The 27639-nt window shown below is 36.3% G+C and overlaps 2 protein-coding genes and 1 pseudogene across 5 annotated transcripts in view; 1 reads left to right on the top strand and 2 right to left on the bottom strand.

The window, feature by feature from the left end:
- Znf804b (zinc finger protein 804B) overlaps nt 1–27639 on the top strand; it is a 522342-nt gene that overhangs the window by 25897 nt on the left and 468806 nt on the right. The gene's annotated exons all lie outside the window — the stretch shown is intronic.
- Tex47 (testis expressed 47) lies at nt 6590–9679 on the bottom strand. 4 transcript variants are annotated; one of them, XR_013049713.1, is made up of 3 exons: nt 9565–9679; nt 7981–9001; nt 6590–7060 (listed from the first exon to the last, which is right to left on the bottom strand). XR_013049713.1 is itself a non-coding variant. In XM_076566279.1 (3 exons), the coding sequence occupies exons 1-2, from the start codon at nt 9668–9670 to the stop codon at nt 8172–8174; spliced, it is 936 nt and encodes a 311-aa protein (XP_076422394.1). In that variant the 5' UTR covers nt 9671–9679; the 3' UTR covers nt 6590–7060; nt 8156–8171. The 4 variants fall into 4 exon arrangements, 3 of the variants coding, with proteins under 3 accessions (XP_076422394.1, XP_042128786.2, XP_042128787.1); XM_076566279.1 differs by having other exon boundaries at nt 8156–9001; XM_042272852.2 differs by having other exon boundaries at nt 6590–9001.
- Nucleotides 13659–27639, bottom strand: part of LOC102910383 (protein transport protein Sec61 subunit gamma pseudogene) — a 195031-nt pseudogene continuing 181050 nt past the window's right edge.

Below are 27639 nucleotides of genomic sequence, written 5' to 3'. Positions count from 1 at the left end.
AAAGGACATGAATGTGGGTGGGAAATGTGATAATAGTTGAGTACCTGTGTGGTGTGGTTTGTGTGTGTGTGTGTGTGTGTGTGTGTGTGCATGTTAGGGGTGACAATCAATATGATGAAGATACATTTTATACTCTTTTGATTCCATGGTACTACCAAACCATGTGTAGGTGTAATAGTAATATATATATATTAGATATTGTAGTTTCCTATATTATTTTGCACCAAAACAAATGTTTTTCATTTTTTTTTCTGATGCTGGAGATTGAACTCAGGGTTTTAATCCATGCACTGAACCCTAGCCTTAGCCCAGAATGCATGTTTTCTACCTCCCCTTTATCATTCACACTATGGTTTTTAGCAAGCAAAGACAATGTATTACTGCTTTACATTGAAGTTTCTATAATAATAATAATACATGATATCTTGTAGTATTTTAATTGATTCATACACATTGAGAAAAAATTTAATTTTCTGACAAACACTGTCCATAGGTGGGTTAAGCCATTATTTCAGACTCTGGGTTAAAGATTTTATTGGAAACATTTTAATTCTAGCCTCTGACTTCTTAATTGTTTAAATATGCATAGTATTAACTTTCAAACACAGTACAACTGATACCTCTTGGGCTTTGTGGCCTTCTTTATGACATTCATGAATTTTACAATGTCAGTGACCAGAGGCCCCCAAAAGGAATAAATTGTCTGTCTAAGGACAAATAATGAGGTAGTAACAGAGATGATAGAAAATAGTGGTCATTCATGTGACTTCGATGTTTTTTTATGACTTTATAAAAAATTTTGCTGCATAGAGTAGGTGGTCAAGAAATGATATTCTCCGGATAAGATCAAATGTGTAGGAATCAATTAAAATACTACAAGATATCATGTATTATTAGTAGAGAAACTTCAGTGTAAAGCAGTAATGCATTGTCTCTGCTTGCTAAAATGCAAGTGTGAATGATAAAGGGGAGGAAGAAGAAGACTGATAAGTTATTTAGGAGGGGATTTCAGAAAAGCCAATTTCAGAAAAAAAAATGCTGATACTTTTTAACATTTAGGAATTTCTTCCTCCATAAACAGCTTTATGTTTAATGATCTTGAAATATTGTTCTTATATTGGACCAGTATTTTATAAACAGATCAGAGATATGAACTACTTGCTTTACATGTATAAAAATTGTTGCACACTGGTAGAGTATGGCATTGTCTTCTGGAGGTGAAGAGAGACTGCTAAAGGATTTTGAATATCAGAGTTATAACATTTCTTGAGAACTTCACACCATTATTAGTATAATACTTATGATCAGTCCTAAAATGTAGACTCACCCCCATCTGCTCCTCAAAGAAGGTGAAGCCTCCCATCCTTCCCTTAACTTTTACTGATGAATGATGTAGGTGGCATGGGGGGGGTGAGGAAAGGAAGAAGAGATTGGAGTTATGAAGAGCCCAAAGTGGGGCATGGAAATAAGTCCAGCAACTAAAGATATTGTGAAAGATGGGTGAAGCTTTTATTAAGTGTCTATCAAAGACAAAAAGGAAGATTCTAGGGTGATTTTTGGAATTCTGGTTAGCAACCATTTTGAGACTTTCATACCAAGAATGAGCAGAAGTGGAGTCGAGTGGCAGACTGAAGGGACAGTGGTGGAAGTGGAGTCGAGTGGCAGACTGAAGGGACAGTGGTGGAATTGGAGGCGAGTGGCAGACTGAAGGGACCGTGGTGGTAAAGAGTGATGGGTTTCACTGGGGTCCTGGGGGAGATGCACGTGGCCTTTAAATATAGTACATCGGGAAGGCCCTACACAAAGAATGGAGCACAGGAGAGGTCTGTTATAGTAATGGGTGAAAGAGAGTTCAACCCCGACCATGATGGTAAATCCTCACATCCTTTAGTTCTAGCCACATTCTCCATCCATGTTTGTCTTGTCTCAGTACTCCAGACACTCTGATCTTCTATTCTTCAAAGGGACAGCACTTATTCTTAGCCAAGAGCTTTTCCACTTTCTGCTCTCATTTCTAGTATTCTTTATTAGCCAATCTTAATATACATAGCAAGGCTGCTAATCTCCTGTTCTTTCTCTTCCTTATCTCCTGGAAAAGTTACTTTCTATCTCGTGCAAGAAATGATAATGTATAAAAAAAATCAATTTAGCTCCTATTGCCAGAGGAGGCTTTGAATTCTAGAAAGAACCATATGGAAGGAACTGGACTGTGCAATACCCATCCAGAGATTCTGAAAGTTAATCCAAGGTGGGGCAAGAAATAGTTTTAATTTCTACTTCTAGAAGACATAGTCATTAGAACTATGATTCTCATGCATACACACACACACACACACACACACACACACACACACACACGCACGCACACGCACATGCACACGCACATGCACACGCACACACACACATACCATAAAGACCATAAAGTCCAGGTCCTAACAGCAATGAAAACTATAGTTTATGCAATGAGTACATAGTAAGTGAACAAAGACATCAACGCACATTTGGAGTCATTAGCTCTTATATGGGAGTTGAGGTCACAGCCGAGATTGGATTGGAAAAGAATATAGCTATAGTGAGCAGAGGCAGAAAAGAAAGAATCAAAAATGCTATTAATTACTTCATAATCATTTTGTGGATAAAATTTAAGCTTTTTAACTGAAAAATTCAGGTGATATTCTCATTCGGTTAAATCAAATGCAGTTGATCTAAGTTATAAGACATATCTCTCCTGAATTTGTATCTATATAGGAACATACTAGCAAGAATATATTAATTGGCCAACAGGTTAGCCATTATTATAAATTAATAATGAGACAAATAGCTAAATAATAAATACTGAAATTGTATTAAAATTAAAGAACAGAATTAGGATTATTTTTTGTAGTAAGTTATCAATCAAACTAATATAAAACTTACTTTGACATTAAATCACAACACAATTAACAATTCTAAAACAAGAAAATTGAGATGAAAAATAATTTTCTTAAAGATTTGTAAAAGAATAAAGATTTGTATACTTAATATTTTGAAATGAAATGAGACTATCTTTTATCAATACTTGCCCTTGCTTCAAGAAAAACAATTTAGTGTCTTTAAGTTTCTGAATCCTTATTTCCAGGACAATGTCTTAAAGTATTTGAAAGATACTTTTGGTCTTTTTGTCTCTGTTTTCTTAAAAATCTATATATTATATTTATCATGTAAATCTTTCCAGATATCTTCCAGTTATCTGGAAATTTAATAACTGACCCCAAGAGGAAGAACTCTAATTCTACATTAAGTCAATTAATGTAATATGTAGTAATCTGGAAGTATTTTGCTATGTGAATTTGGCAATAGGCTGACATATTTTCACTTCTCCAGGAAGCTGGAGGGGGTTTTCACCTGCTAGAGCTGTTTACCTTATTTGAAATGCATATATATTGCTAAACTTATTGAAATCTCTTTGGGACTTGAGAGACCACCCATCCTCACGTCACTAGGTAGATCTGTTCCTTTGTCTTCTATAGGCCTGCTTAGCTCCTTAGGGACTTCCCTTCCCCTTGCAGCCAGCTGGGTTCCCTCTGAATCAACCCATAAACCTGCCAAGATCTTCCAAGACTTCCCTATGTCATTAGGCCACCATAGTCCACTAGGCTAGGCTCTTCTGGGACCTCTCTTCCTGACATATCAGCTAGGCTCTGTTCTTTTGTAGCATGCAGTTCACTTCCCTCATAATCACCTTTCTCTGAGACACCGGGTAAGCATTTTTCTGCCACACCATATAAATGTCACAACTCCTGTGGGATCACATTACCAAGTGTGGTCAGAATGCCTGGATCCTCTGGAATCTGCCATCCACCCCTCACACCAAATAAGCCAAATCCCATCCATCCTATAAGGTTTCTGTTACCCCAAAATCTCACTTTTCAGCTTTCTCAGGTAGGCTCTGCTTTCCATGAATTGATATACAAGGCCTAAGTATACATCTAGTTTAACAAAATCTACCTACCGCTGCTGGTCGACCAAAGCCTACTCAAAGCACCGCAACTGGACTAGGTGAGCCACACCAGAAGACAGCAGAGGAGAGGGCCAGCAAAGTACATGCTGACTCTTGAATAATGTCTGTTCAGTCATGCAGTAGAATCTTTAGCATTCAATACAAATCCAACAAAAGAAAACAATATCTAAATCCTCTTGCAGCTTCATACTCTGCTGAGCATTGCTCACACCTACACCAGAAAAAGAAAGGTTATTTAAGCAAAAGTAAGAAAGATTTTACTGACAAAGGCCTTCAGATATTCAGGTCCCAGTTCAGAAACAAAGTAACACAGAGAACTGAGACAATTATTGTCAACCCAGAATAGTGTACTCTATAGAATATCTGCTAAAACTGAAGGAGAAATAAAATATTCAAGTGATAAAAACAGTTTAAGGGAATTTATGACTCCTAATTCAGCTCTACAGAAGATACTGGAATAACTACTTCAGTTTGAAGAGACGTATAAACACATGCAAGAAGTCATAGGGATAAAATAATTCCAGGGTAGGCATGGAAACCTAGTGCAGTAGAAACTTGCTGAAATATAAAAAGGTGATCCTAATGAAGTTTCCAAATAATTAGGTGGACACAATCCCAACTGACCATCTCTTGTCATCAAATGAAGATGTCAGAAAATGGAAAGATCTCCCATGCTCATGGATAGGCAGGACCAACATAGTAAAAATGGCAGTTTTACCAAAAGCAATCTACAGATTCAATGCAATTCCCATCAAAACACCAACAGAATCCTGTTCTTTTTAAATGTGAGGCAGAAAGGGAGTTGATCAGGATAAAATGGGAAGTGGGATGGAGCTTGGGGTTAAAGGGAGGGGAAACTGTAGTCAGGATATATTGTATGAGAAAAGAATCTACTTTCAAAAAGAGATAGAAAACAAAAACAACCACACAAAACAGAGAGACAGACAGGCAGACAAAAAGAAAGACAGACCTATACTTACCAGGACCTTCATTCAGTTTTCTTAAAGCTTCTCAAGAATCCACAATTCTTCCACAGATCCCTGGCTTTGTTAATTAGAGAATGATACTAAATACCCTAATCTGAATATTATCTCAACACAATCAGTGTAACATAGAACAAACCCACAGCGAACATGACACTAAATCGAGAAAATCATTTGCTCTAGAATCAGGAACATGATAAAGATGTCCACTCTCTCCTTTTCTCTGTAATGAAGTCCTTGCAATATCAGAGTAGTAAAACAAGAGGAGATAACGGGAAGATAACTAAGAAAAGAGGAAATCTAAGTTTCCTTGTTTATGGATATGATTCTATACATTAAAGTCTGTAAAGACTCTAACAGAAGACTCCTCGACCTGATAACCACATTCAGTAAGTAGCGGTTTATAAAATTATCACACAAAAGTCATTAACTGATGAAGTCAGTGAAACAGTATCATTCACAATTGCATTAAAAAAAAAACAAAACCCAAAAACCAGGCAAGTAAAAGATTCATACAATGAAAATTTTAGGCACGGAAGAACTTGAAGATGGTATCAGAAGGTGGAAGGATCTCCTAATGTTCACAGATTGGTAGGATTAATACTGTGAAATGGCCATCCTATCTAAAGCAATGAATATATCCAATGCAATATCCACTTAACTTCCAATGCAATTCTTCATAGAAATGGAAAAAATCTCAAATTTAATATGAAAACAGAAAGACCCAAGATATTCAAAGAAATTCCTAACAATTCATCATTGCCAGAGGTACCACCCCTCTTGATTTCAATTATACTATAAAGCAATGAAAATAAACAAAGATATTGATAAATGGAATAGAATTCAGAACCCAGATATAAGCCCACACTCCTACATACACTTGATTTTTGACAATTAGTTCTAAAATACACATTAGATAAAGGGCAGGATCTTCAACAAATATTGCTTGTCAAGCTGGATAGTCACATAATAGAAGAATGAAACCAGATGCTTATCTCTCACCATGCATAAAACTGAGCTCCAAATGGGTTAAGGACCTAAACATAAAACCTGATACTCTGAATCTTATTGAAGAGATATTATGAAACACACTTGAAATTATAGGTGTGTAAAGGGCTTTCTGAATGGAACCAATTGAGTATATTTTCTTTGACGATCAAAAATTAGATATACCTAAAATATTTATATTTACCTTGGTTTTAAACTTTATCTGATATAAGAGTTACAAAACGTTTTAGTAATGACGTTGTTGTTGGGGTGATGATAATAAATTCTCCTAAAGTGACTACTATAACGAGTGAATTTCATTTGAATAAATTCATTATAGTCTACTTACTATAATGAATGTATAATTGAGTTATGTATTTGTGTTTTTTCTTTTATTGAAAACAGATTTTATTTGCATACAATATATTCTGATTTCATGAATCTTAAAATTTACAGTATGTTAAGTAAATGAGCAATATTATCATTTAGATATGTCTATAACTTTCTCTAGAAATTAAGATTACTAATGATTTTCATTAGTCTAATGAATTTGTTTTCTATCAGTATTTCTTATATAAGGAAATGATAGAGACTGATAAATGACATAGGGTAGGCAATATGGTGGAGACACATTTTATCACTGTTGAGGTATCCATCCAACAATAATGATTGGGTGCCTAGTAAGTGCTTACTTGTAGACATTTAGTAATGTACATAAATGAATGACTGGTAACTGATGAAAATCATTTACATACATATATGTTACAGTTCCAGACAACTGCACAATCATCTCACGTCTGTAATTTGGGCAGGATTCCTAGGAAGAGTCCATCTCTATTCCATACAGTGTCAACCGGTCTTTCTTGCAGTTATGGAAACAGATAATCAGGAACCATCAAGTCTTACTCAGCATCTGGTACTTGATTGTGGCTGTCATCTGGGCCCTTGCTGAAGATGTCATCTGGAAGCTGCTTTAAGTATTCATAGCATAGTGCCTGGATTCTGAGAGCTCAGGTTCAAGTGAGCAAAGCAAGACTCTTGGAATCTTGACTTAGCCTTGGAGGTTGCACAGCATTGTTCCTGTCGTACTCTATTGGTTAAAGAAGACACAAAGGCTGTCTGATTTTAAACATAATGCCTGTCATATAAAATAGGAGGAATCTGAAGGTCACACTGTAAGAGGAGCATGTTAGATTGGATGTAAGTATTAGACATTTTTGTGTAATATTATGTGTTACAATTTTATGTTTAATTTAAATGTTTAAAATTAATTTGATGTTTAATTTTTAACCATACACTGCACTTACGGTCACTATCTAACTTTAGAAAATACTTTTTTTTTTCAAATATATTCATCCTGTCAATAAGATGCCATCTGACACAACAACGAGGATTATTCACATCCTATAATATTGCTTATATGTAATCAATAAGTTTTTTAAGTGGGCAAGAGCCTTGTGTGAACATTGCTGCATCTCTGGAAACTGAAAAATGTCTGTCATACAGAGGAGTGCTCAATTAATCAATGTTGCATAAGATTATATTGAAATTTGATAGTGTTTTCTAGTTGTTTCAAAAATTCTTGTGTCTTTCAGATATATAATAGCTTCAGTATTACTGATTATATAGGCCAGGATATGGGTACTTTAGGATTATTTTCAGAGGTTATGTTTTATTTTCTCTGATGCGTAGATTGTGCATTAATGATTTATTCACTTATGTTCTCCAAGTTCGTTCTACCTCTTCCTACTATTCTATTTGCATTATAGCATATCTTATTATATATTACTTATATATATTATGGTTGCTTGTCACTTTAAGTTACAAGTTTCTTAAGAAGAACATCTTTCTTCTACCACATGATAAAGACCTTTTGCTAATTGTTGAGAGAATGCATGAGAACCTAAATGCCTAAATGGTGTTAAATCCCTTTCAATTATACTTTTCTTAAAAGAAAAAAAAAGTTATCCCATGAAAATGATGAAACTCAAATTTATTAAACCCAATTACCTGAAAAAAATTATTCAACTTTGGATCAGAGTAAGCAAATATATTCTGATGTTTAGCTTTAGATGTTTTAACATTCTGTGTGCTTATTTAAATGTTATGCTCCTTTTCTTTTGAAAGAGTAACTTTAAATATTTGTTTTTAAAGTTGTACAAAAATCTTAATGAGATATACACACACTATCTCTCCTCATCCTAAAAACGGGAAGGAGCTGGCCACACAATCTCAGAATCCAGGGTAATGTGTATGGGTCTGTTATACATGTTTAAGAATGTTGCTGGATCCATGAATTCTTCAGCTTTGCATAAGTACTCAATAGTTTGTTCTGGGAGGAGGAGGTCAGGGGCAACTTGGTGCAAGTTGTCACCTGGTCCTTTCGTGCCCACTTTCACGGTCTTGAAAAGGTGGAGTGCCAGTTTGTGAGTCATGGAAAGAAAATCTGTGGTGACCTCTGCTAGAGACTGTGATTGTGTCACATCCTCTAGATACAAAACGGGGACTTTGATGACAGAAACATGCCACTGCATGAACAGCCTCGTGGGGATGTTATGAGAAGCAACTATAATTTTCACATTTTGTATCATATATTCTTTGTCTTCCTTCTCATGGGCAACATAATCTAGAAGAATTCGGAAAAGTGTGCCGTTGGAGGTCTCAAGGATGTGCATAAAAGTTCTTGAGTATACGAGCAATAATCCTGTAACTGCTTCTCCTAAGTGATTCTTCAGAATTGACTGGAACAATTTCTCATAATATTCAGTAATCTCTTTTTTCTCTAAGTTGGCTTGTACGTAGCCCACAAGAAACATCCTGTGAAGGAGGAATTTCTTTAGCTGTAGTCTGTGTTTCTCTTCCTGAAGGTGCAAGTAATTGGTTCGAGGAACTTTGGGCATCAGAAGAGGATCGACCTGAAAATGCTTTTTGCTGGTCCTCCGATTATGGACATTTAAAGACATGATGAATCTTATTTTTTCTTCTAGATGACTATAAGTCTTCCTGGTGATGAACTCTTGTTTTATTATTTCTGAAAAAACAGCAACAGCAACAAAACAGACAAACGAACAAACAAAACCAGGAGTTAACCGTTTGTCAGGTGTTAATGAATAGCAATATTCCTACTCAGTGCTACAAACACTGTTTTTGAAACAGAAGTGAATCTGGAAGCAAGACTGAAGTCCAGTGATCGTTTCTGAGTTTACCGAGAAACAGCTGTCATGCTTTAATAAAAGCCCCTTCCTGTAATGGTGATTACAGATTATACTTGAGGCTTTTTTAATGGTGTTTCTATGGCAAGTAATTTATCTAACATTTAAAATAAATTTAACTGGCCTGTAAAGTAAAAATAAATCAGGTATACTCTGGCTATTATTAGGTTATTTAACATTTACTATCAATATTAAAAGTCAATAATCTTACTTTAAAGATAACAGTAAACTTTTGAGAGAAAAAGTTGTTTGGTTTATCCTTTTATCAGTAAATCTCTTCTTTTTTGCTGTTTTATTAAGGTTTAAATAAAAGCAGACTTTTGCTTTGACTGAAACCAAGTCTCCGCCCCACTCCCAGACTACCTTAACTTCCTTCACATACCATGTACATGTACTTGTCTTTGAGTTCCCTGGGCTTGACCTCTGTCATGCTTCCAACTGCCAGTGCCCCAATCCCTCAACTGTCCTAGCTGGGGTTCTAAACCCATAGAACATGAAAGGAGTTAGAATGTCTTTGGGACCAACGAGTCAGAGTGCACACCAGTCCTAGGTCTACCTTAATGAGAATATCCCAACAAACACCTCAACAGCACTGTGGGTTGTGGAGGAAATGAGGGCTTCTTTTTCAGAATGCCTTTTGCTCCTTTTTTTTTTTTTTTTTTTTTGGTTTTTCGAGAAAGGGTTTCTCTGCGTAGCTTTGCGCCTTTCCTGGAGCTCACTTGGTAGCCCAGGCTGGCCTCGAACTCACAGAGATCCACCTGGCTCTGCCTCCCGAGTGCTGGGATTAAAGGCGTGCGCCACCACCGCCCGGCAGGTTTTGTTTGTTTTGACAAACACCCTTGCCCGTCAGACAGGTGGCAGATGTGAGTACATCTCAGCTATGGTGGTAGAGCTAGTACCTATACTTACACACTAGTTAAAGACTATACGAACACATATCTGAATTTCTCTAATAATGAATCTGTTGTAAAAATGTTTTACAATACCATTTGGGATACTTAATGTGAATTCAAGTTAATTTTTAGAAGTCAAAATAAAATCTCCATTTAATATTATACTCACATGAGCTCTAAACAATAATTTTAATGTGACAAGGCTAGAAAAAACTTCTTTTTAATTAAAAAAAATGAACCTTAGCGAACTTTTTTCTCCTGAGATTTTCATTATTCAAACTAATGATCTGATTTTAATAATTTGTAGTGATTAATTATTCCAGAAAGTGAAGGCTGAGAGGTGATTTAATAAATCTTTAATTGTGTGATACATAACAATCGACCATAATTTCTCACTCACTATGATTCACCTCATCACTCACTGAATCTTCCCCAAGTGGTTCACTTAGTCAATGCCTTGTCTGGGGGCTGGAACTCTCTCTGTTCTCCTTATTGGTTTGTGAAACAGCACAGTTTTGACCACAGTCTCCAACAGCCCCCTTTCCTACCCTGGTTTCTTGAAACTGGATGCCCCTAATTTTTTTCCAAATCCCTATCTGTGACCTAGTGGAATTCTTTTGGCATCAAGCTCTGGACAATGCTGATTATCATAAAGATAATTTATTACCATAAAGATATCATTATCATATGCTGTTATCATAAAGACCTTACACTCTGCTTCCTTGAAGTAACTCACTGGTCTCTGTATTCACTTTTATGAAGACATCGGAAAGGTCCTCAATGTTCCTCCTGCCTCCTGACTGCATAATTGATGCCGTACCTTGATCCCTCTGAACTCATCTATGGACTGGGAATCTTCTCTCTCAAAAACTTCAAAGTGGATGCAGCTAGTTGACATTGACAAAAAAGAAACTGAACCCATTCAAGTATCTCCTCTTCACACAAGATTCTTGACCATTCTTTCCAGTCACTGATGCACAACTCTTCTTCCCACTGACATTAAGTTAAATCTACTCTTTCAAAATCTAGGTACCAAGATTATAATTTTCTTTTACTGAGTTCTTTTCCTTTGCAAAAATTGTCTAGTGCTAAATGGTCAGCACCCCCCCCGAAAACATACATAGAAGTAACATTATACAAATCTAACAGGTTATATTTAGGAATATATATATATATATATATATATATATATATATATATATATACACATATATATATGGAATAATAATTAGTAAAAAAAAACTTAGTGAATTTGAAGATGAGCATGGAATGTATATGGGTGGGTTTGGAGGGAGGAAAGATAAGGGTGAAATGTTGTAATTATATTAGAATCTTAAAAAATAAAGTAACTCTAAACAATGAAAAGAAATTCCTTACTAATATCTGGACTAATTTTTGTCTCTTAGTTTCTAGATCAAACCCATTTGTCTTGTCTTTTTATATGTCTTAAAAGTTAATCCTAAATTATATGCCTTACCTTCTTTTAAAAATTCATATTTTTCTAGAGGTGGTAGCTCACATCTTTAATCCCAGCATATAGAAGCAGGGGCAGGTGAATGGATCTCTGAGTTCAAGGCCAGCCTAGTCTACAAATCAGATTCTAGGGCAGCCAGGGCGACATAGATAAATGCTGCCCTGAAAAAAACAAACAAACAAAATCCTTATTTCAAAATGCATTTGAAATTTCACTGTCTCCTTCACACTCCTCTAGATTTTTCCACCCCAAACATTAATCTCAGAGTACAAAATAAGAGCCTGTATAATAATTCATACTTATGTTTGTATTTCTTAATGATTTTACAAAGTCTTTGCTGTACTTGAATACTAGAAAAGAAAGATCTACATTTAATGGGCACAGAATCATCTATGGTATTACCAACTTCCAATGGTGAATTAGACCAGAGTGAACATAGGGACATATAGCAGAATGTCTGCTACCTAATACTAGTACTGCTCATAGTTGTCAGGAACTACCAAGAACCCCTTTCTGAATCCACAAAGTCAAACAAACCTTTTAGATGCAGGTGTGATTCTTTTTCATCAGACATTCTTTGTTTCCATCACAGTTTCCTCCCAAACTTAGCCCAAGGCCAACCTTCACAATAAGGTTAACTATGGGATTACTATCCTACTTTACATTTCTGCTGTCATTCATATATCTTTTTCTGATTATAAATACGTCCTCAGAAAGAACAAATAAGAAGAGAAGATAATCTGTATGTGGGCTTTGAATGAGATTTTAACTCACTTTCCACATTGCCACTATCTTTTGGGGCTCCATAAATCTTGTGGTAAATAATGAAAAGTATATTTTAGTTCTTATTCCCTCTCCTGTCTCTGCTTCCCTCCCATAAAGCCTGGTTACCCCCGCATCGCTTTGGCTGAATTGCTTCCTTAAGATTTCTGTCTCTATTAGCATCACACCTAATAGCTCCCCTGCTTCTCTGGGGAATGCAACCTCTCCGTGAGACTCTATGTGCCTTTCTCATTCATACTCCTATAAGACGGAGTTCAGTGGTGGTCTCCTCCCTTCCAAGGCGTGGATTCTATTGCCCTTCTCTTTTACATATCTTTTTATTTCTAATATAAACCTAATAGAAAAATGGTTTTCCACCATTTAAATAGATAAGTGATGTAATGTTTCAATTAAATCCATCATGTTTCAAAACATACTAATCTCTGAATAAAGCCTAATTGGTGTTAGATTTAAAAACACAAATTATCATTTCTTTAATTTAAAAATTATCTGACTGTGACAATTTTGTGTGGTTTAATTTAATGCATCTAAAACAATAGCTTTACTACCCTAGATGGTTATATGGTTTGATTCTATTTCCCCAGTGGATTTTTTTCTCCATTTCTCAAATGTTAGGTTGTTCACCTGAACTTTGGTACTATTGCCACATGACTGTCTAAAAAGTTTAAGTCGTATATATCCTGTTTTCTTGCTTTTTTTTCAGTCATACTAAAATGGCATCAGTAAAGAGAGGAAAGCAACACCATGCAGTTTGACAGTTTCTGATTGATTGTAATGTATAACTACAGTTGCAAACTTCTTAGTAGACACTCATTATCTGAGCTCCCGAGCACCACAATCCTCGTTGTCCATCACAGATGGTGACTCCAACAGAATTCTTCTCCGTATCAAGCTGGCTTAAGAGGCATTTGCTTTATTTTATCCAGAGTGATAGTTAGAGTGGCTGCCCAAGTTCAACTTTTAAGCATTTTTTAGTAAATAGGAACTTGTGGTGTTAATCCTTTTCAATTATTCTACATATGCACCCTATTATTTCATACCAGCTTAGTTCTTATAACATGTTCATAACACATATCAAAAAGTACATCTTGTGATATCTTACAGACTTCATACTTTGGGTCAATTGTCCAGATTCGTGTTTTGTCCTTTGTTTGTGTAGGACACATAGGCCAGAGACAGAGAAGATTAAACATCATTTATGGCCTGCACTAGGTACCTTTTCACATACTCATTTAATATTCATAATAAGCCCTCTTAGCATGTTTATTATATTATAGGCTTGCCTTATGTAGATAGACATTCTTTTCACAATTTATAGAGGAAGATGTTAAAATAGAGGATAGTTAAATAATTTACACATTATTTAAGTGTACTCTCGTCAGCTTTCTTGTCATGCTTGCATTAAAACCCCACCTACCCCAGTAATGCTGTTTATATGGACATGGATCAGTTCCACACAGAAGTCAATACATCCTGTTATAGCAAATTCTATTACAAAGGCATAGCAGTCTCCTGGAATTCTCTACTATCAGGTTTGGTACATCTTTTAACTAACATACCAGAGTCCTTAACAAATTGCCAACTTGGCTCAATACAGTGCATTAGCTGATTTGTTATTGCTTGCTGGATGGCTACTATAGAAGACAGAGATCCTATAGCACCTGAATGAAATAAATGTAAGGAAAATATCTACATAATAACTGTGAATCAACAAAATTATCCTCCTCTCATTGGCTGGTCATTTATCCCAGATTTATTGACAGTTTGAGCACTGTGCAAGATGTAAACACATAAACTCTTCCTAATTTCAGGGAAGTAGAGTCCAGTGGGGGTTATGAAATGTTCATGAGTCTCAGATGTTCTTAGAAAGGTCAGGTATGTAGAGGACGAAGTTCCCTACTTCAGGAATATTGAAATAGAAAGGATAGATGGGTTTTCCTAATGCCAGTTCTTATATTAGCATCATCTTAAGAAGAACAGGTCTGTCTTAGTCACTGTTCTTTTGCTGTGAAGACAAGACAGTGTAACCAAAGCAACTTATAGAAGAAAAGCATTTAATCGGATGCTTGCTAACTGTTTCAGAGGGTAAGTCCATGACCATTATGGCAGGAAGCATGACATCAAGCAGACATGAATGGGGCTAGACCAGTAGCTCAGAGCTTACACTTGATCCAGAAGTGGGAAGCAGAGAGATGGAGAGACTGGGCCTGGAGTGGGCTTTTTAAACCTTAAAGCCCATCCCTAGTGGTACACTCCTCCAAGAAGACTACACCTCTTAATCCTTCATAAACAGTTCACCAACTGGGAACCAACTCTTCAAATATACCAGTCTATGGGTGCTATTCTCATTTAAACCACTACAGAAGTATGGGGTGCCTTTGAGGATATCTCTTGAATTTTTGCTTTTAGAATGTATGGTTGTGAATAACTAGACCTGATTCCACAGAGAACAGCAGCTCTACTTTAAACTTTCATCTCTGCTTCAGATTAGAGGAAATGAGGACTATTTCCTTTAACTTCATTATGTTTCAACACAACTGAACCACCAGTCTAACAGAAGAAATGGTCTATGTAACTTAGCAAACACTTTGGTAAAGCCTTCCACTAAAAGGTCATGCTCTTGTGCTGTGGATGATTGATTGATAAATAAAACACTGATTGGCCAGTAGCCAGCCAGGAAATATAGGTGGGACTAGCAGAGAAGAGAATTGAGAGAACAGGAAGGTGGAGAAGAGGGAGACACCAGCCTGCCATCCAGGGAGCATCATGTAAAGGCAGCAGGTAAAGCCACAGAACATGTGGCGACATATAGATTAACAGAAATGGGCTGAGTATAAGAGTAAGAGCTAGACAATGGTAGGCCTGAACCATTAGGCCAACAGTTTAAATAATATAAGCGAATGTATATTTATTTTATAATTGGTCTACAGGACTGCCCGGGCTTGGTGAGACCTGGAGAGAAAACTCTAGCTACACTCTTGTCAGACTAAGTATACAGTTTCATAGAACACACCAGAAAAAAATTTGTTACCAAATCACTAGAGTTAAAACTTTACTAAGAAATAATGTTATACTGCTTTCTTCAGCATGTTATACTGTCCCTTCCCTTCCTTCCTTCCTTCCTTCCTTCCTTCCTTCCTTCCTTCCTTCCTTCCTTCCTTCTTTCTTTCTTTCTTTCTTTCTTTCTTTCTTTCTTTCTTTCTTTCCTTCTTTCTTTTTCTTTCTCTTTCTTTCCCTTCCTTCCTTCCTTCTTTCCTTCTTTCCTTCCTTCCTTCCTTCCTTCCTTCCTTCCTTCCTTCCTTCCTTCCTTCCTTCCTTCCTTTCTTTCTTTCTTTCTTTCTTTCTTTCTTTCTTTCTTTCTTTCTTTCTTGTTTCTTCCAAAAGCAGTGTGAAATAATCGTTGGAAGTTATTTGTCAAAGAAAGCACAGGGTTACTTCTTAAATTCAAATATTTAATATATGTCTACTGTCTGTTTAAAATGGGTCTGAACATTGGACACATTCTTGAAAATCTGTTCATATATTCTCACAGGAAAATTTTTATTTAGTTATTGGGTCTGAAGGCCCCATGACTAGTTAATATAGGAGGGAAGTATCATGGTAAATGATATAAACAATGAACATTGAGAGAAAAGAGTCCTGGAACCTGCCTCAAGAATAAGCATTTAGATAGGTGTCAATGATACACGTGGCATGGGTAAAGGTGATGAAATCAAAGAAGGCAGGGGAAGACACTAAACTTGAAGTGTGAGCACATGTTGAGAGTTATGGAATGAGACACTTCTTTGAAAAAAAGGCAATAGTGTGTTATGGCAGCTACAACAATCTACAGGTCATAGGATCTCCAGGCTGGGTAAATGCCTGGATCCCAGTCAATAGCACTAAAATGTGTGGCTTATCTTTGAAGTGAAGCCCATGCCATAATTTAGACCTGGAACATCCCCTTGGTCTTCATGTGCTCTACAGTCTCTGGTATTTTGTGAATGGTGAAATATTTCAAGGTTAGAAATCATTGGTTGTTGAAAGCGATCATAGAACTCTGGCCCTCCTCTGACCTCATTCATTGTTTGCTGGCTGCCCTGACGTGAGTGTCTTATTCTTCTACCACATATTCCAGATCTCAGACGAGGGCTGCTCTGCCATAGAAATCAAGGCAACTGAGCCAGATGACTGTAGCCAGAAGTTTTCTGGTCCTGCCTGGTCCCACAGCTGCTATTATTATAATCACTCAGAAGCTTATATTAATTATAAACTGCTTGGTCTATGGCTCAGGCTTCTTGCTAGCTAGCTCTTTGATCTTAAATTATCTATTTCTATTAATCTATGTTTTGCCACATGGCTGTGGCATTACTGGTGGGTTGACATGTTGCTCCTTGGGTGCCAGGTTGGTGTTTGCCTTGATTCTGCCCTCTTCTCTCTGTATCTCTCTTGAATTTCCCTCCTGGCTCTTTTCCTGCCTTACCACAGGCCAAAACAGCTTTTTTACTAACCAATAGTAGCAACACATATTCACAGCATACAGAAAGACCATCCCACAGTAGAGGAGCACAGGCTGAAACCTTTAAACTGTGAGACAAATGACCATTGCATCTCTGTGTATTTTCTTACCCTAACAGGAAGCTGATCAGCATAGCTCATCCATTTGTGTTTGGCCAACGTTCTTCTAGCATTTAGACCTAATTTACTTTAAGAGAGAAGAGGCTAACTAACAGTGTTTAAATCTGGCGTGTCTTTAAATATGTGGTGGAGAACTGCTTGTAAAACCTAGTTCATCACTTAGTCCTAACTGGGAGATCTTCATCAAATCCCTCGCCTCGGCGATCAGAGAACTTTGCAGAAGAGGAGGCAAAAAGATTATACCAGCCAGGGGATGGAGGACACCAAGGAAACAAAGAATTTAGACAGAACATGACTGATACACATATGAACTCACAGTGACTGTGGCAGCATGCACAGGGCCTAGATAGGTTTAAGCCAGATGGGGTCCCAATGCTGAGAGGGGAAGTGGACACAGACTCCTGCTCCTAATCAAGAAGCTATCTCCAAGTGTCAACTGTTCACAAAGGAAAAATTAGTTTTCTCCAAAGGAGAATCTCCGGGTACACAAACCACCTGAAGGGCAGGCTCCATGGCCAGCAGTAGATGGCCGACACAAAAAGAAAGAACTCAATGGTATTTTTGGAGGGTTCTTATTCCATAATGCTTAGTCTGACTGCTTTTTTTTTTCTTTGCCTTACAAGTGTTTTGCTTACACATTATGGTTTCGATTTGTGCTTAGGTCTCCTCTCTAGGTGAATGTATGTGTAGCCAGGAGGTAAGTTGTTGGCCTGGGTTATAGAGTGACTGGAAGGGTGTGAAAGAGGAGAAAGTGAAGTCAGAATGAGTTCATAGAGACTCAAATGCCACACCAGAGTTTAGATTTTAGTCTCTCACTAAAAGCAATTGAGTATATGTAATTATATCTACTTTCAGAAGTTGTCTCTGAAAACAAAAAATTCAAGGTGGGAAATACTAGTAGCACTCAGAACCCTTTGTCGTTGGCACTGAAAGTCTTATCTTCAGTCAATTGAATAATAGATTGACTTAACTTTTCTAGAAAGTAATTTGTCAATTTGAATCATAAGTTAATTTTTTTTTTTTTGCATTTTGTCCAGTAGTGCCTTCCCTAGGCACTGAAAATAAAGAAGAGAAGAAACAAGCAATAACCATTGTAGTGGAGAGACAAGTTATATTATATTGGAGTTGACATGGGTGAATCCACATATAAACGAAGATGGGAATGTGAGGATTCTGAACTTGTGATGACACTTAACCTTTGTCTGCACTGAGGGAAGAACTGAGCACGTAGGAAGCTGTGTGGCCATGCCATTCAAATGGTGGTAAGAGCATCTGTGGAACATGTTCATTGAGGAAGCATAGAAAGAGCCAACAAAAGAGCAGAAAGAGATGGAAAATAAAGGCAGGTTCTGAAGGTCAATACAGAAGGGAGGTTTCAAAGAAAGGGGCAAGGTATTTAAGGTTTGCTATGACCTTAATATGTCAATTCCAGTTTCTCTGGGACATTTTAGATAGAATATTTTTTAAAGTAAATGTTTCAGAGGAGTCCAGTTAAGTGAAGCACAGCAGAATGCATGGTCAGAGGGTAGGCACTTCTCTCAAGCATTTGTCAGAAAAGTAAGCAAGTGTTTGGATAGCAAATCATAGAGGAGGACGATTATAAGGTAACTACGCAGTAGAGATCCCAGGCTCCTCTGTACTGAAAACAAGCATTCTAGTCCCTCCCCCAACTGCTACTGTGATTTGTGGGAAAGGTGGAATCTAAAACCATGATGCATTATATGCCTGGAAATATCTTAAGGTAACAGGCTGTACCGCCATCTTCTAGACTATAAATAATACTAAACTCTGAAGTATACTCATGTTTCCTTTATTATCTAGTTTGTTTTCTGTTTCTGTGGAAGATAGTACACGACTTGGTAATATACTTGTTGGATATTATGTCAGGTGATCTATTCAGAGGCAACTTTACCATGACATAAAATCTTTGAGGGACATGGATGTTTTATATATCCAAAAGGCAGTATGCATGGGATAACATCTTTGCAATTCTAATACTAATATCTACTATGTATATTATCAATTATGGTAAAACACCTTCAAAAAGTGAGTATCTTTTTCAAGCTTGCTTTTGGTTTATCTTTCTTGAATTGTTGCATTATATGGAGAAAATTGGGCTACTCTACTTTTAGATCTGGAAGGAGCTTAGCACCAATACAAATCATACCCCAGTTAAGGGAAATGCAGTACAAGGAAGCTTAGTGCCCTTACACCTCCAAGTTGTTTACCTTATAACAGTGTTGACAAAATATTTACATGAAAGTCTCAACAGGGACATGATTCCAGATAGATGATAGATGTTTTGATGACAACAGAGTGCCAGGACTCTCCCAAAATTAATCATTTAAATTCAAATGATGTAGTACTCAGTAGACATTAAACATTATTTTAGGAAAAGAAGTAATATAATGAGGTTCTATGCTTATTGGTGAATAGTTTAATGAATATTTCTGGGCTATTTGGCAAGGCAAAAAAATCTTATAGTCAGAAACATCTACTAAAATATTATTACATCCTGAACATAAAATGAGAATTTTTATTAGAATTTAGAACTTTAACAATTATTTACTTAAAGAGTAATGTCTATCAAACTCCATGTAACCATATTATTTTTACTTTATGTAACCAGGAGATTAGTAAAAGGAACATGAAATATTTGTGCAGATTGACTCTTTCCTAGATCCCTAAACAGTTTCCCAAATTTATTTAACAACTACTTTTATCCTGAAACTGTTCTTAGTCATACTAAATTCAAAGACATATTCCCATTCAAATTCAGGGAACCAACACATATTTTCAGAAACTAAGTTTACTAACATTAGCAACAATGTGGACATTAAAAAAAAAACTAATGCAGTAGTAGATCAGTCTTTAATACATATACTTAAAGGTACAACCTATATGGGGGCTGGGCATGTATTTTTTAAAAGTAGAGTCGTGGAAGGAGGCAAGATAGGGGTGGTGTTGTTAAGTCCAGAGTGTGGGTCTCCATGGGTGATGAGCACCTCAATGGTGGACATGGTAAAGATGCCTGTGATTAGATCACCTGACATAATATCCAACAAGTGTAGTACTAAGTCGTGTACTGCCCTTCATCTTGCATTGCTGGCCTGGCCTGGGGCTGCATAAATAACTGTGAAGTGCATACCACTTCTTTTATTCTTTGTCTCAATAAAACAGGCACCTTCTGCCCTTCACGGAGGCCACAATTGGCCTCTTGGAAATCATTTCAAAATGGATTCCTGTTTCACAAGAGATTTTCCAGGCAAAGTAGCCTCGTTCACTATGTGCCTTGTGTTCTAAAATCCAATCACTTTGTGCTTCTTTTAACTGTGGGAGATTTTAAATAATCCATTATATAGGCTACTGTTTGAACTAAATAAGGACTTAACTCCTAGCCCAATGACCTAATTACTAGAAATATAATCTCTATGTGAATATTTTACATTCTCTGTGTGATTTTCTATTTTTATTTGACTGCATAACTTCTGCTGTTTAATTATGGCATACCAGAGAAATACATAATCAGACAAAGCAAATAAAAACACAACTATCAATGCAAAATTCTCCAAATCATGTTAGGGTCAAATATTAAAATCATTCAATTTTTAGACTCTTTAGAATCATTAACTCTTTCAATCAAGTAATTATATATATGTACACACACACACACACACACACACACACACACACACACACACACACACACACACACACAGATAGATTTTCAAGTACCTGCTGAAGTATCTGACCCCCTGGTACTGGAATTACAGGCCAATGCGAGCAGCCTGATGTGGAAATAGTAACAGAACCCATTTCCTCTTGAGAACAGCAGGGGCTTCTTTCTGCTGAGTCATCTCTCTAGCCCCACTGAACATTAATTTACTTTCTGTGGTGACAGTTACTTAAAATTGATATTAAGTCCCTTCATGGTGAATTACATCCTTCATATATTGCTCAAAATACTGTACTTATTTGTTAAGGACTTATATCAGTCTCTCTCTTTATCTCTGTCTCTGTGTTTCTGCCTCTGTCTCTATGTATCTGTCTCTATCTCTGAGTCCCTATCTCTCTCTGTCTCTGTCTCTCTTTATTTCTGGATTTTTTTTCTTACCAGTAAGCCACAACAGAGTAGAAGAAAACATAATTTTACAGCTTTGGCTTTTGACCAAACTGGACATCTACCTTGGGTCCCGGGGTCAAAGGGCTGTGGGAGGAGCTTCTAAGGAGGTGGTAGAGGTTAAGACCCATGGTGCAACTTGTGTTTAGTGAATCATTCTTAGATGGTAGATTTGCCTCCAGTGATCTATTTTGGAGCCAAGCTAGTTTTGCATTTTTTATAAGCTCATTTTCTAAGACCCATGTCGCAAACTAGCAAGGAAATTTCCGTTGGTCATGTTTTCCAATACTGAAATCAGGTGGGGGTCCCTGGCCTCTTGAATACCTTCTTTGGTTTCAAAAAGACATTTGTTGTTTTTGTTTTGTTTTGTTTGTTTGTTTGTTTATGTTTTTTTAAAATAAAGAATTGACACTTTTTGGACTAAGCACAATTTTATACTTTTCGTCTTTATTTTAGAGGGTCACTTTCAGGGGAAAAGATCTTTTTAGGGAAAAGAAAAGTATAGTTATACTCTGCAAATTCTGACAAGCAAATCCGGCTATCATTGCCTTTCTCTAGTTACTAATTTTCAAGACATAATTTTCTTACTACATTTATAGTTAAGGGGTTTTCTGGCACTTTATATAAAAACAAGTAACAAAAAGTTTATGTTATGAAAAACTCAAAAAGGATGAACACCATCCCAGCAGGTGATAGAAGAAGGAAATAAAACTCAACTAGAATTTTCCTGTCCAGGGGCTCCAGATTCAGTCTCCAAGACATTGTGTGACTTGAGGAGGAGACAATGGCCTCTCCGAATACTTTATGACTGTGGACAGGGAGAGTTGCTGAGGCAGTAGCCAGGAAATGCAATCAACGTGTGTGAAGCCAGCACCTATTTATCTTAAATTAATCATTTCTCCTGAGCAGGCAGATGATAATCCTGGGGCTGATGTCAATGTCTTTTTATTCATGATACAGATAAAATTGCAGCTTTGCTGTTTCTGTGTTTCTGTGAGAGTTACATGGTGTGAAAGACCTCAAACTATAGTTCTTACATCATTACAAATTGCTTGTTAGTTTTTTTTTTTTTTAATTTTTGGGATTGACATCAGTAAATAATTATTTCAGAAATAAATCACTGGTGTATTAAGCCCATTTCACCTTTCTGCTGCTTCACTCTGTAAGTTAAAAGTCCACGTTGTTAATGCAGCCTGGAGGATGAGAGCAACATGGAGGCTCTGATACAGGCATCCCCAGAGCATAGCCTTAGGAGGTCAGCCACTGAATCAGTAGGTACTGTAGACTTTCTTTCCCTCTGCTGGAAGGAAAAGCGGTGGAATGAGAGATAAAGAGAGAGATAGGAAGCATGTATTTACACCCCAGGTTCCACTAGAAAGTATCATTGTGTTTCCTGGAGTTGAGGTAGGATATAAGAATGCCATGACCTCTTTTGACTTCTAAAGTGACATTTTGAAGGTTTAACCATCTTTCTTACTCTTGTTTTTATCTGCATAATAAATGTGGAGACATGAATATGCCTGGGTAAAGAAAGTTTAGACATTGGGGTTAAAATCTATAAATGATATTCAGTTTAATTTAATCAATATTCTATACATATGTGCATACATATACATATGCGTTTTATATCTATATATGCATTCGCTTGTATATATACAGTTTATTTTCCCAGTGGAAGGGGAGAATCTAAATAGAAGTTAAAGCTAAATGAAATAGTGTCCTAACAGGCTGGCTTTTATCAAGCAGTACACTTAGAAGGATGAAAATCAACTTATGTTTAAAATTGGTCAAAGCTATAGTTTTGGGCTATGCCACTTTGGGTGAGAAGCCCAGCCCTTCCAAGTTACTAAATTCCTCTTACAGACTGAGGGTACAGGATGGGGTGTCCCTTGTAGCCCTGACAACTGCAGTGCAGCTGAGGTCCTGCAGATCCATGCCAGCTAAGCTGGCAACATCCTGTTTCCTTCTCAGAGAACAAGCTTTTAACCTTGAAAGAGTTGTAATTTGTAGGGTAACGTTCTGAAAGAATAAGTTTTGGCAGCAATATCTTGGCATTAAGAATAGATTTGTGATACTGGTTATTTTAGTGCTATCTAGTGTGTCATGAAAACCTGGCTTTCTGAACTAACAAATTAGCCTTTTAATTCCATCTTCAAATGTGTGGCTGAGTAATTGATTTAGATCTGTTATTTTAAGATTTAATCTTGCCAGATTTTTAAATAATGTTAGAATATTTAGTAATTTTATGTATGTATAAGTAATCAATTATTATCTATCTCCCTGTCTGCCTAAAATATTTGGCTTGTTAGAAAGGCAACTTATTTTGAAATTACTTGAATTTTAAGAATTTTTAACATCTGGGCCAATGATAAGTTGAAAATTTCTGAGAGGGTACAATTAAATATTTCAGTCTAGTAATTTGTGAATGGGTACTACAAACTTGAGGGTAAATTAAGTTTTTTAATTTGAAACTTTAAAAAAATTAAACTAACCATAGTGGTACCCGTTTGTCATCCAGGACGCAGGAGGCTGATGCAGGAAGTTTGTCAAGAATTCAAGCCTAGCCTGGCCTGTTTGGTGAACATCAAGATAATTGAAGTACAGAGGAAGATCCTACTTCAAACACAAATAACTAAAATGAAATTTAATATTAAGCTTCATAGACAAAATAAACTTATACCTGGTCTTTTCTGTGCATAAAACATCCTCTCATCGACAACATTGATTCGTTTTCCCATCACCAGTATGAGAGGAGATAGAGTCAATGCACAGTTTGTTAGAAGGGAAGCTTCCTGCAAGGGTGCACCAGTCTGTCAGCATGGTGGTGTCCACTGGGGATGGAAGGCAGCTCTCTGCAAACGCTCTCCTGCCTTTGGCTCTCAGAGGCTGGGCTACTTAGCTGTAAATCCCCCTGAAAAAGGGCTACCATGTATCCCTGCCTCATTTTCCTCCCTTATCATTTTATAAGATTCAGGTTGTTTACATCTAGAGGATAAAGATAAATGAGATGATATTCACACCAATCTTCTAATTCAGAGAAATCATTGACCACAGATATCCTATGATCCTCCCCAGTAGTTGCAGCTAAGTAAGTTTTGTTTTTATGTATAGTGAATTTTATTTGACAAGCAACATTGTTATTACACCACAGAGACTTGTACTTTTTCTGGACTTACATCATCTATCTTGCTTTTGCCACTTAATATTATATTTTGAATGCCTTTATTATTAATAAAAATAAACATATACAAAAGTATATGAAACTGTCATTAACATGCTATATACTACATAAACCATTAATAAAGCATCAGCCATAACACAAAAGCATTGTGCTTACTGGTTGCATAGTTTTCATTATACAGATGAATTTAATATCAGCCAAGCCATTTTGAATTGCCTACAATTTTTTTTGTTAAAATAAGCAACAGCATATGAATAGCTTTAAATCTCAATTTTTATTAATCCACTTCATAATTAGGATAATACACAGATGATAACATGAAAAAGTGATCATTTTGTAAGTGTTTGAAACATACTGCAAGGTATTCCACAGAGCGATGAAACATTTGCCTAATGATTACATTCTATACATATGAAACTCAAGGCCAAGTTACAGACAGACATTACACTCACTGTGATAACTGAGAACTACCCTTTCCTGAAGTTAGAATAAAAGGTTTTAAGGATTTTAAAAAAGTATTTTGTTATCAGCCGTGCTTGAATATGAAATAAAAGATGCTCTAATGTGAATTCTCAGAAAATCTAGTACAGAAACTCCCACAGGGCAGAACACTGCATTCATGTTTTTAAGAATATCAGTTTGAAAAGTCTTTGATGGTCACATACTGCATGATATGCTGGGTGAAACATTCTTATAGAACATAGACAGTTTCTCCTCTTCACTGCAGCTGGTGCAGTCACTCTTGCCAGAGTAACTCACAACAGATAAGAGGGCTACAGACTTCTTGAACTGAATACAGTTTGGATGTAGTAGTTGGGTTGTTGGAGAGCTAGACAATCACCCTCCCTTCTGAACCTAGGGAAGATCAAAAATTCCTCTATTCCAAAAGAAATTCAGCTTTATTCATGCCAAGAAATGTTTAATGCTTTGTATAAAATTTCAACTACATTCACTTGTGGTGATATATTGTGTCCCCTCAATGTATTGGGCACCCTAATAAAGCTTATCTGAGGATCAGAGGAAAAAGCCAGTCACTATATTAAACATAGAAGTCAGGCATAGGTAGCACACACCTTTAATCCTAGCATTTGGGAGGAAGAGACTCATCTGATCTCTGTGAGTTCAAGGCCACACTGGGAACAGAGTCAGGTGTGGGGGCACACGCCTTAAATTCCAACACTAGTTAATCAAAAGGTCTGGATGTCTGCATAGAAAGATAGGAAATGATGTAGCTTGGTGGAGAGAGGAAGTGAGATGCAGAACAGAAAGACATATAGGTGTGGGTATACAGGAAGTAGCCCTCTTTGGCTGAGGATTTCGAAGTGGTAAGAACATGGCTGGCTTCCTTCTGCTTTTCTGATCTCTCAGATTTTACCCCAATATCTGGCTCCAGGTTTTTTTTTTTTATTAATAAGACCGTTTAGCAATTCAAGTTATATTCACTAGCTACATTAGGCATAGTTTATACTGATTAGAACAGTTATTAAAACAACACAGGGAAAATTTGTCAAGATACATAAAAGAACCCTTGTGTGTTATTAGTAAGATTTTAAAATGACACAGCAATGGGAAACATCATGAAGGTTCTTCAAAACTAAAAATGGAATTGAAATATGATCGAGTAATCCCAGTTCTGGGATATGTAAAAAACAGTGGAAAGCTACATCTCAAAGAAATGTTTGCTCATTCATGTCCACAGTAGTCCCAGTCATAGTACTAAGAAATGGAAGCAATAAAAATGTCCTTTGATAGGTGGCTTTTGGATTAAAATAATGGTGCATGTACATCTTTAAAAAAGATGGGAACCATTTACATGGTCCAAAATTAGTGGACACTAAGAACAGTAGAATAAATAAGTTAGTCACAGAATGAAAACTAATGTTTGATTCCCTTTAGTGAGCTATCTAAAACATCAAAATTATATGCACAGAAAATAAAATGGTGGTCACCAAGGTCTGAGAAAAAAGGATAAATGAAGATTTGTCATTTAGCAGGTACATAGTTGCAACTCTGAAAGGCAAAATGATCCGTAGCTTTCACAACAGTGATTATCCTGCACTCTGTGGCCACATGCAGTAGAAATGGTTAGGATGGAAGATCTTATGCTCTATTCTTTTAGCCATGATAAAAATGGTAACTTGATTGTGATATATTTCAATAAATATCAGAATCCAAGTATAAGATTTTATATCCTATCCTCTCTTATTTTTACTGAAAGTTGAAGATGTTATATTCTCTTGACTGCTATGAACTTTCTTAGAGATGGTGAATGGCTTATGTAATTGCTGTGACCATATCCACTCTAAGATGGAGAAAGTGTGTGTAATTATTTATGGTCTTAAATGCTGAAGAGAAATGGTGAATTTGTACTTACAGACTTTGCCCTAAACTTCTTGACACAGTTCATATGCCATCAGACAGACTAGTGTTTAGAAAAAGTAAAAAAGAAGAGATTTCTGCAATTGTGAAGATTTGGGTATATGTCTTGGCATTAATCTCTACTTTCAAGAACTGGCTAATATCAAGTTACTAAATGTAGCTGGGAAATCCTTTGTCAAATTAGTTGGGCTTTTCATAATCTGCTAAAAAATTAGGGTATGTATCTTTGTTTTGCTAAGATCCAACAGCTTTGGAACTCTTATCTAACCAGACTGAATTAGCACATGAAGGAATATAGCATCTTTGGGATAATGTATCATTTTATTTCTTATATGACTCAGTTACAGAAGAAATTTATTTTTATTCTGAGGTCTGACATATAATCTACTTTATAATATGTAAAGTAGCTCCCCTGTCTATATCTCTTCTCTCCTCTTCTCTCTCTCTCCCTCATCTGCTACACATGCACATACAAAATCATGTTAATGCTGAGAGCTTCCAAATATTCCACAGATAAGATTTTGGCCAGAGTCCTTGAAGCCCAGAATGCAGCTTTTATGAAAACATAGTCTGAGGTACAAGTTTGTTCTTCGTTTTATTATTGTTGTAGTCTTAACCCATGAATCAAATCCTTGCAGCAATTTTTACAATTTCAAATAAAAACAGGTATAAATCCCACCTCTGGTGTTGTATAGAGCAAACTATGTTGATACATCTAAATTCCTCATGTGATGACTGACACCTAATAAGATTTAATTAATTTCTTTATTCCTCGCAGGGGTACTTCCTTTTTTATTTTGAATTTTGTTTCCTTAATTTTATTTTCATGTTGTATGGAATCAAATTTATTTTTTCCTTGCATTTTATTAATATTATTAAAACACTGAAATTTATTAGTTTTTGGAGAAAACTGAGGAAAATTTCCATAGAACATAGTGTAAAAAGTTAATAATAAAGAGTTCTGTGGTTCTCTGGTTTGTTTTCCATTGTTTACTTGTCCTTAACATGAT

The sequence above is a fragment of the Peromyscus maniculatus genome, chromosome 3, assembly GCF_049852395.1.
Source record: "Peromyscus maniculatus bairdii isolate BWxNUB_F1_BW_parent chromosome 3, HU_Pman_BW_mat_3.1, whole genome shotgun sequence".
NCBI classification, from domain to species: Eukaryota; Metazoa; Chordata; class Mammalia; order Rodentia; family Cricetidae; genus Peromyscus; species Peromyscus maniculatus.
Note: the sequence above shows the minus strand (reverse complement) of the source record. Positions and strands in the feature narration are given on the sequence as shown.

Bases quoted from the DNA above. Each gene is read 5' to 3' on its own strand.
- Tex47 (XM_042272852.2), bottom strand. From the start codon at position 9,670: ATGGGTTTAGAACCCCAGCTAGGACAGTTGAGGGATTGGGGCACTGGC. The intron at 9,002-9,564 runs GTATGTGAAGGA...CTGTTTTTTCAG, and splicing joins AAGACAAGTACATGTACATG to AAATAATAAAACAAGAGTTC.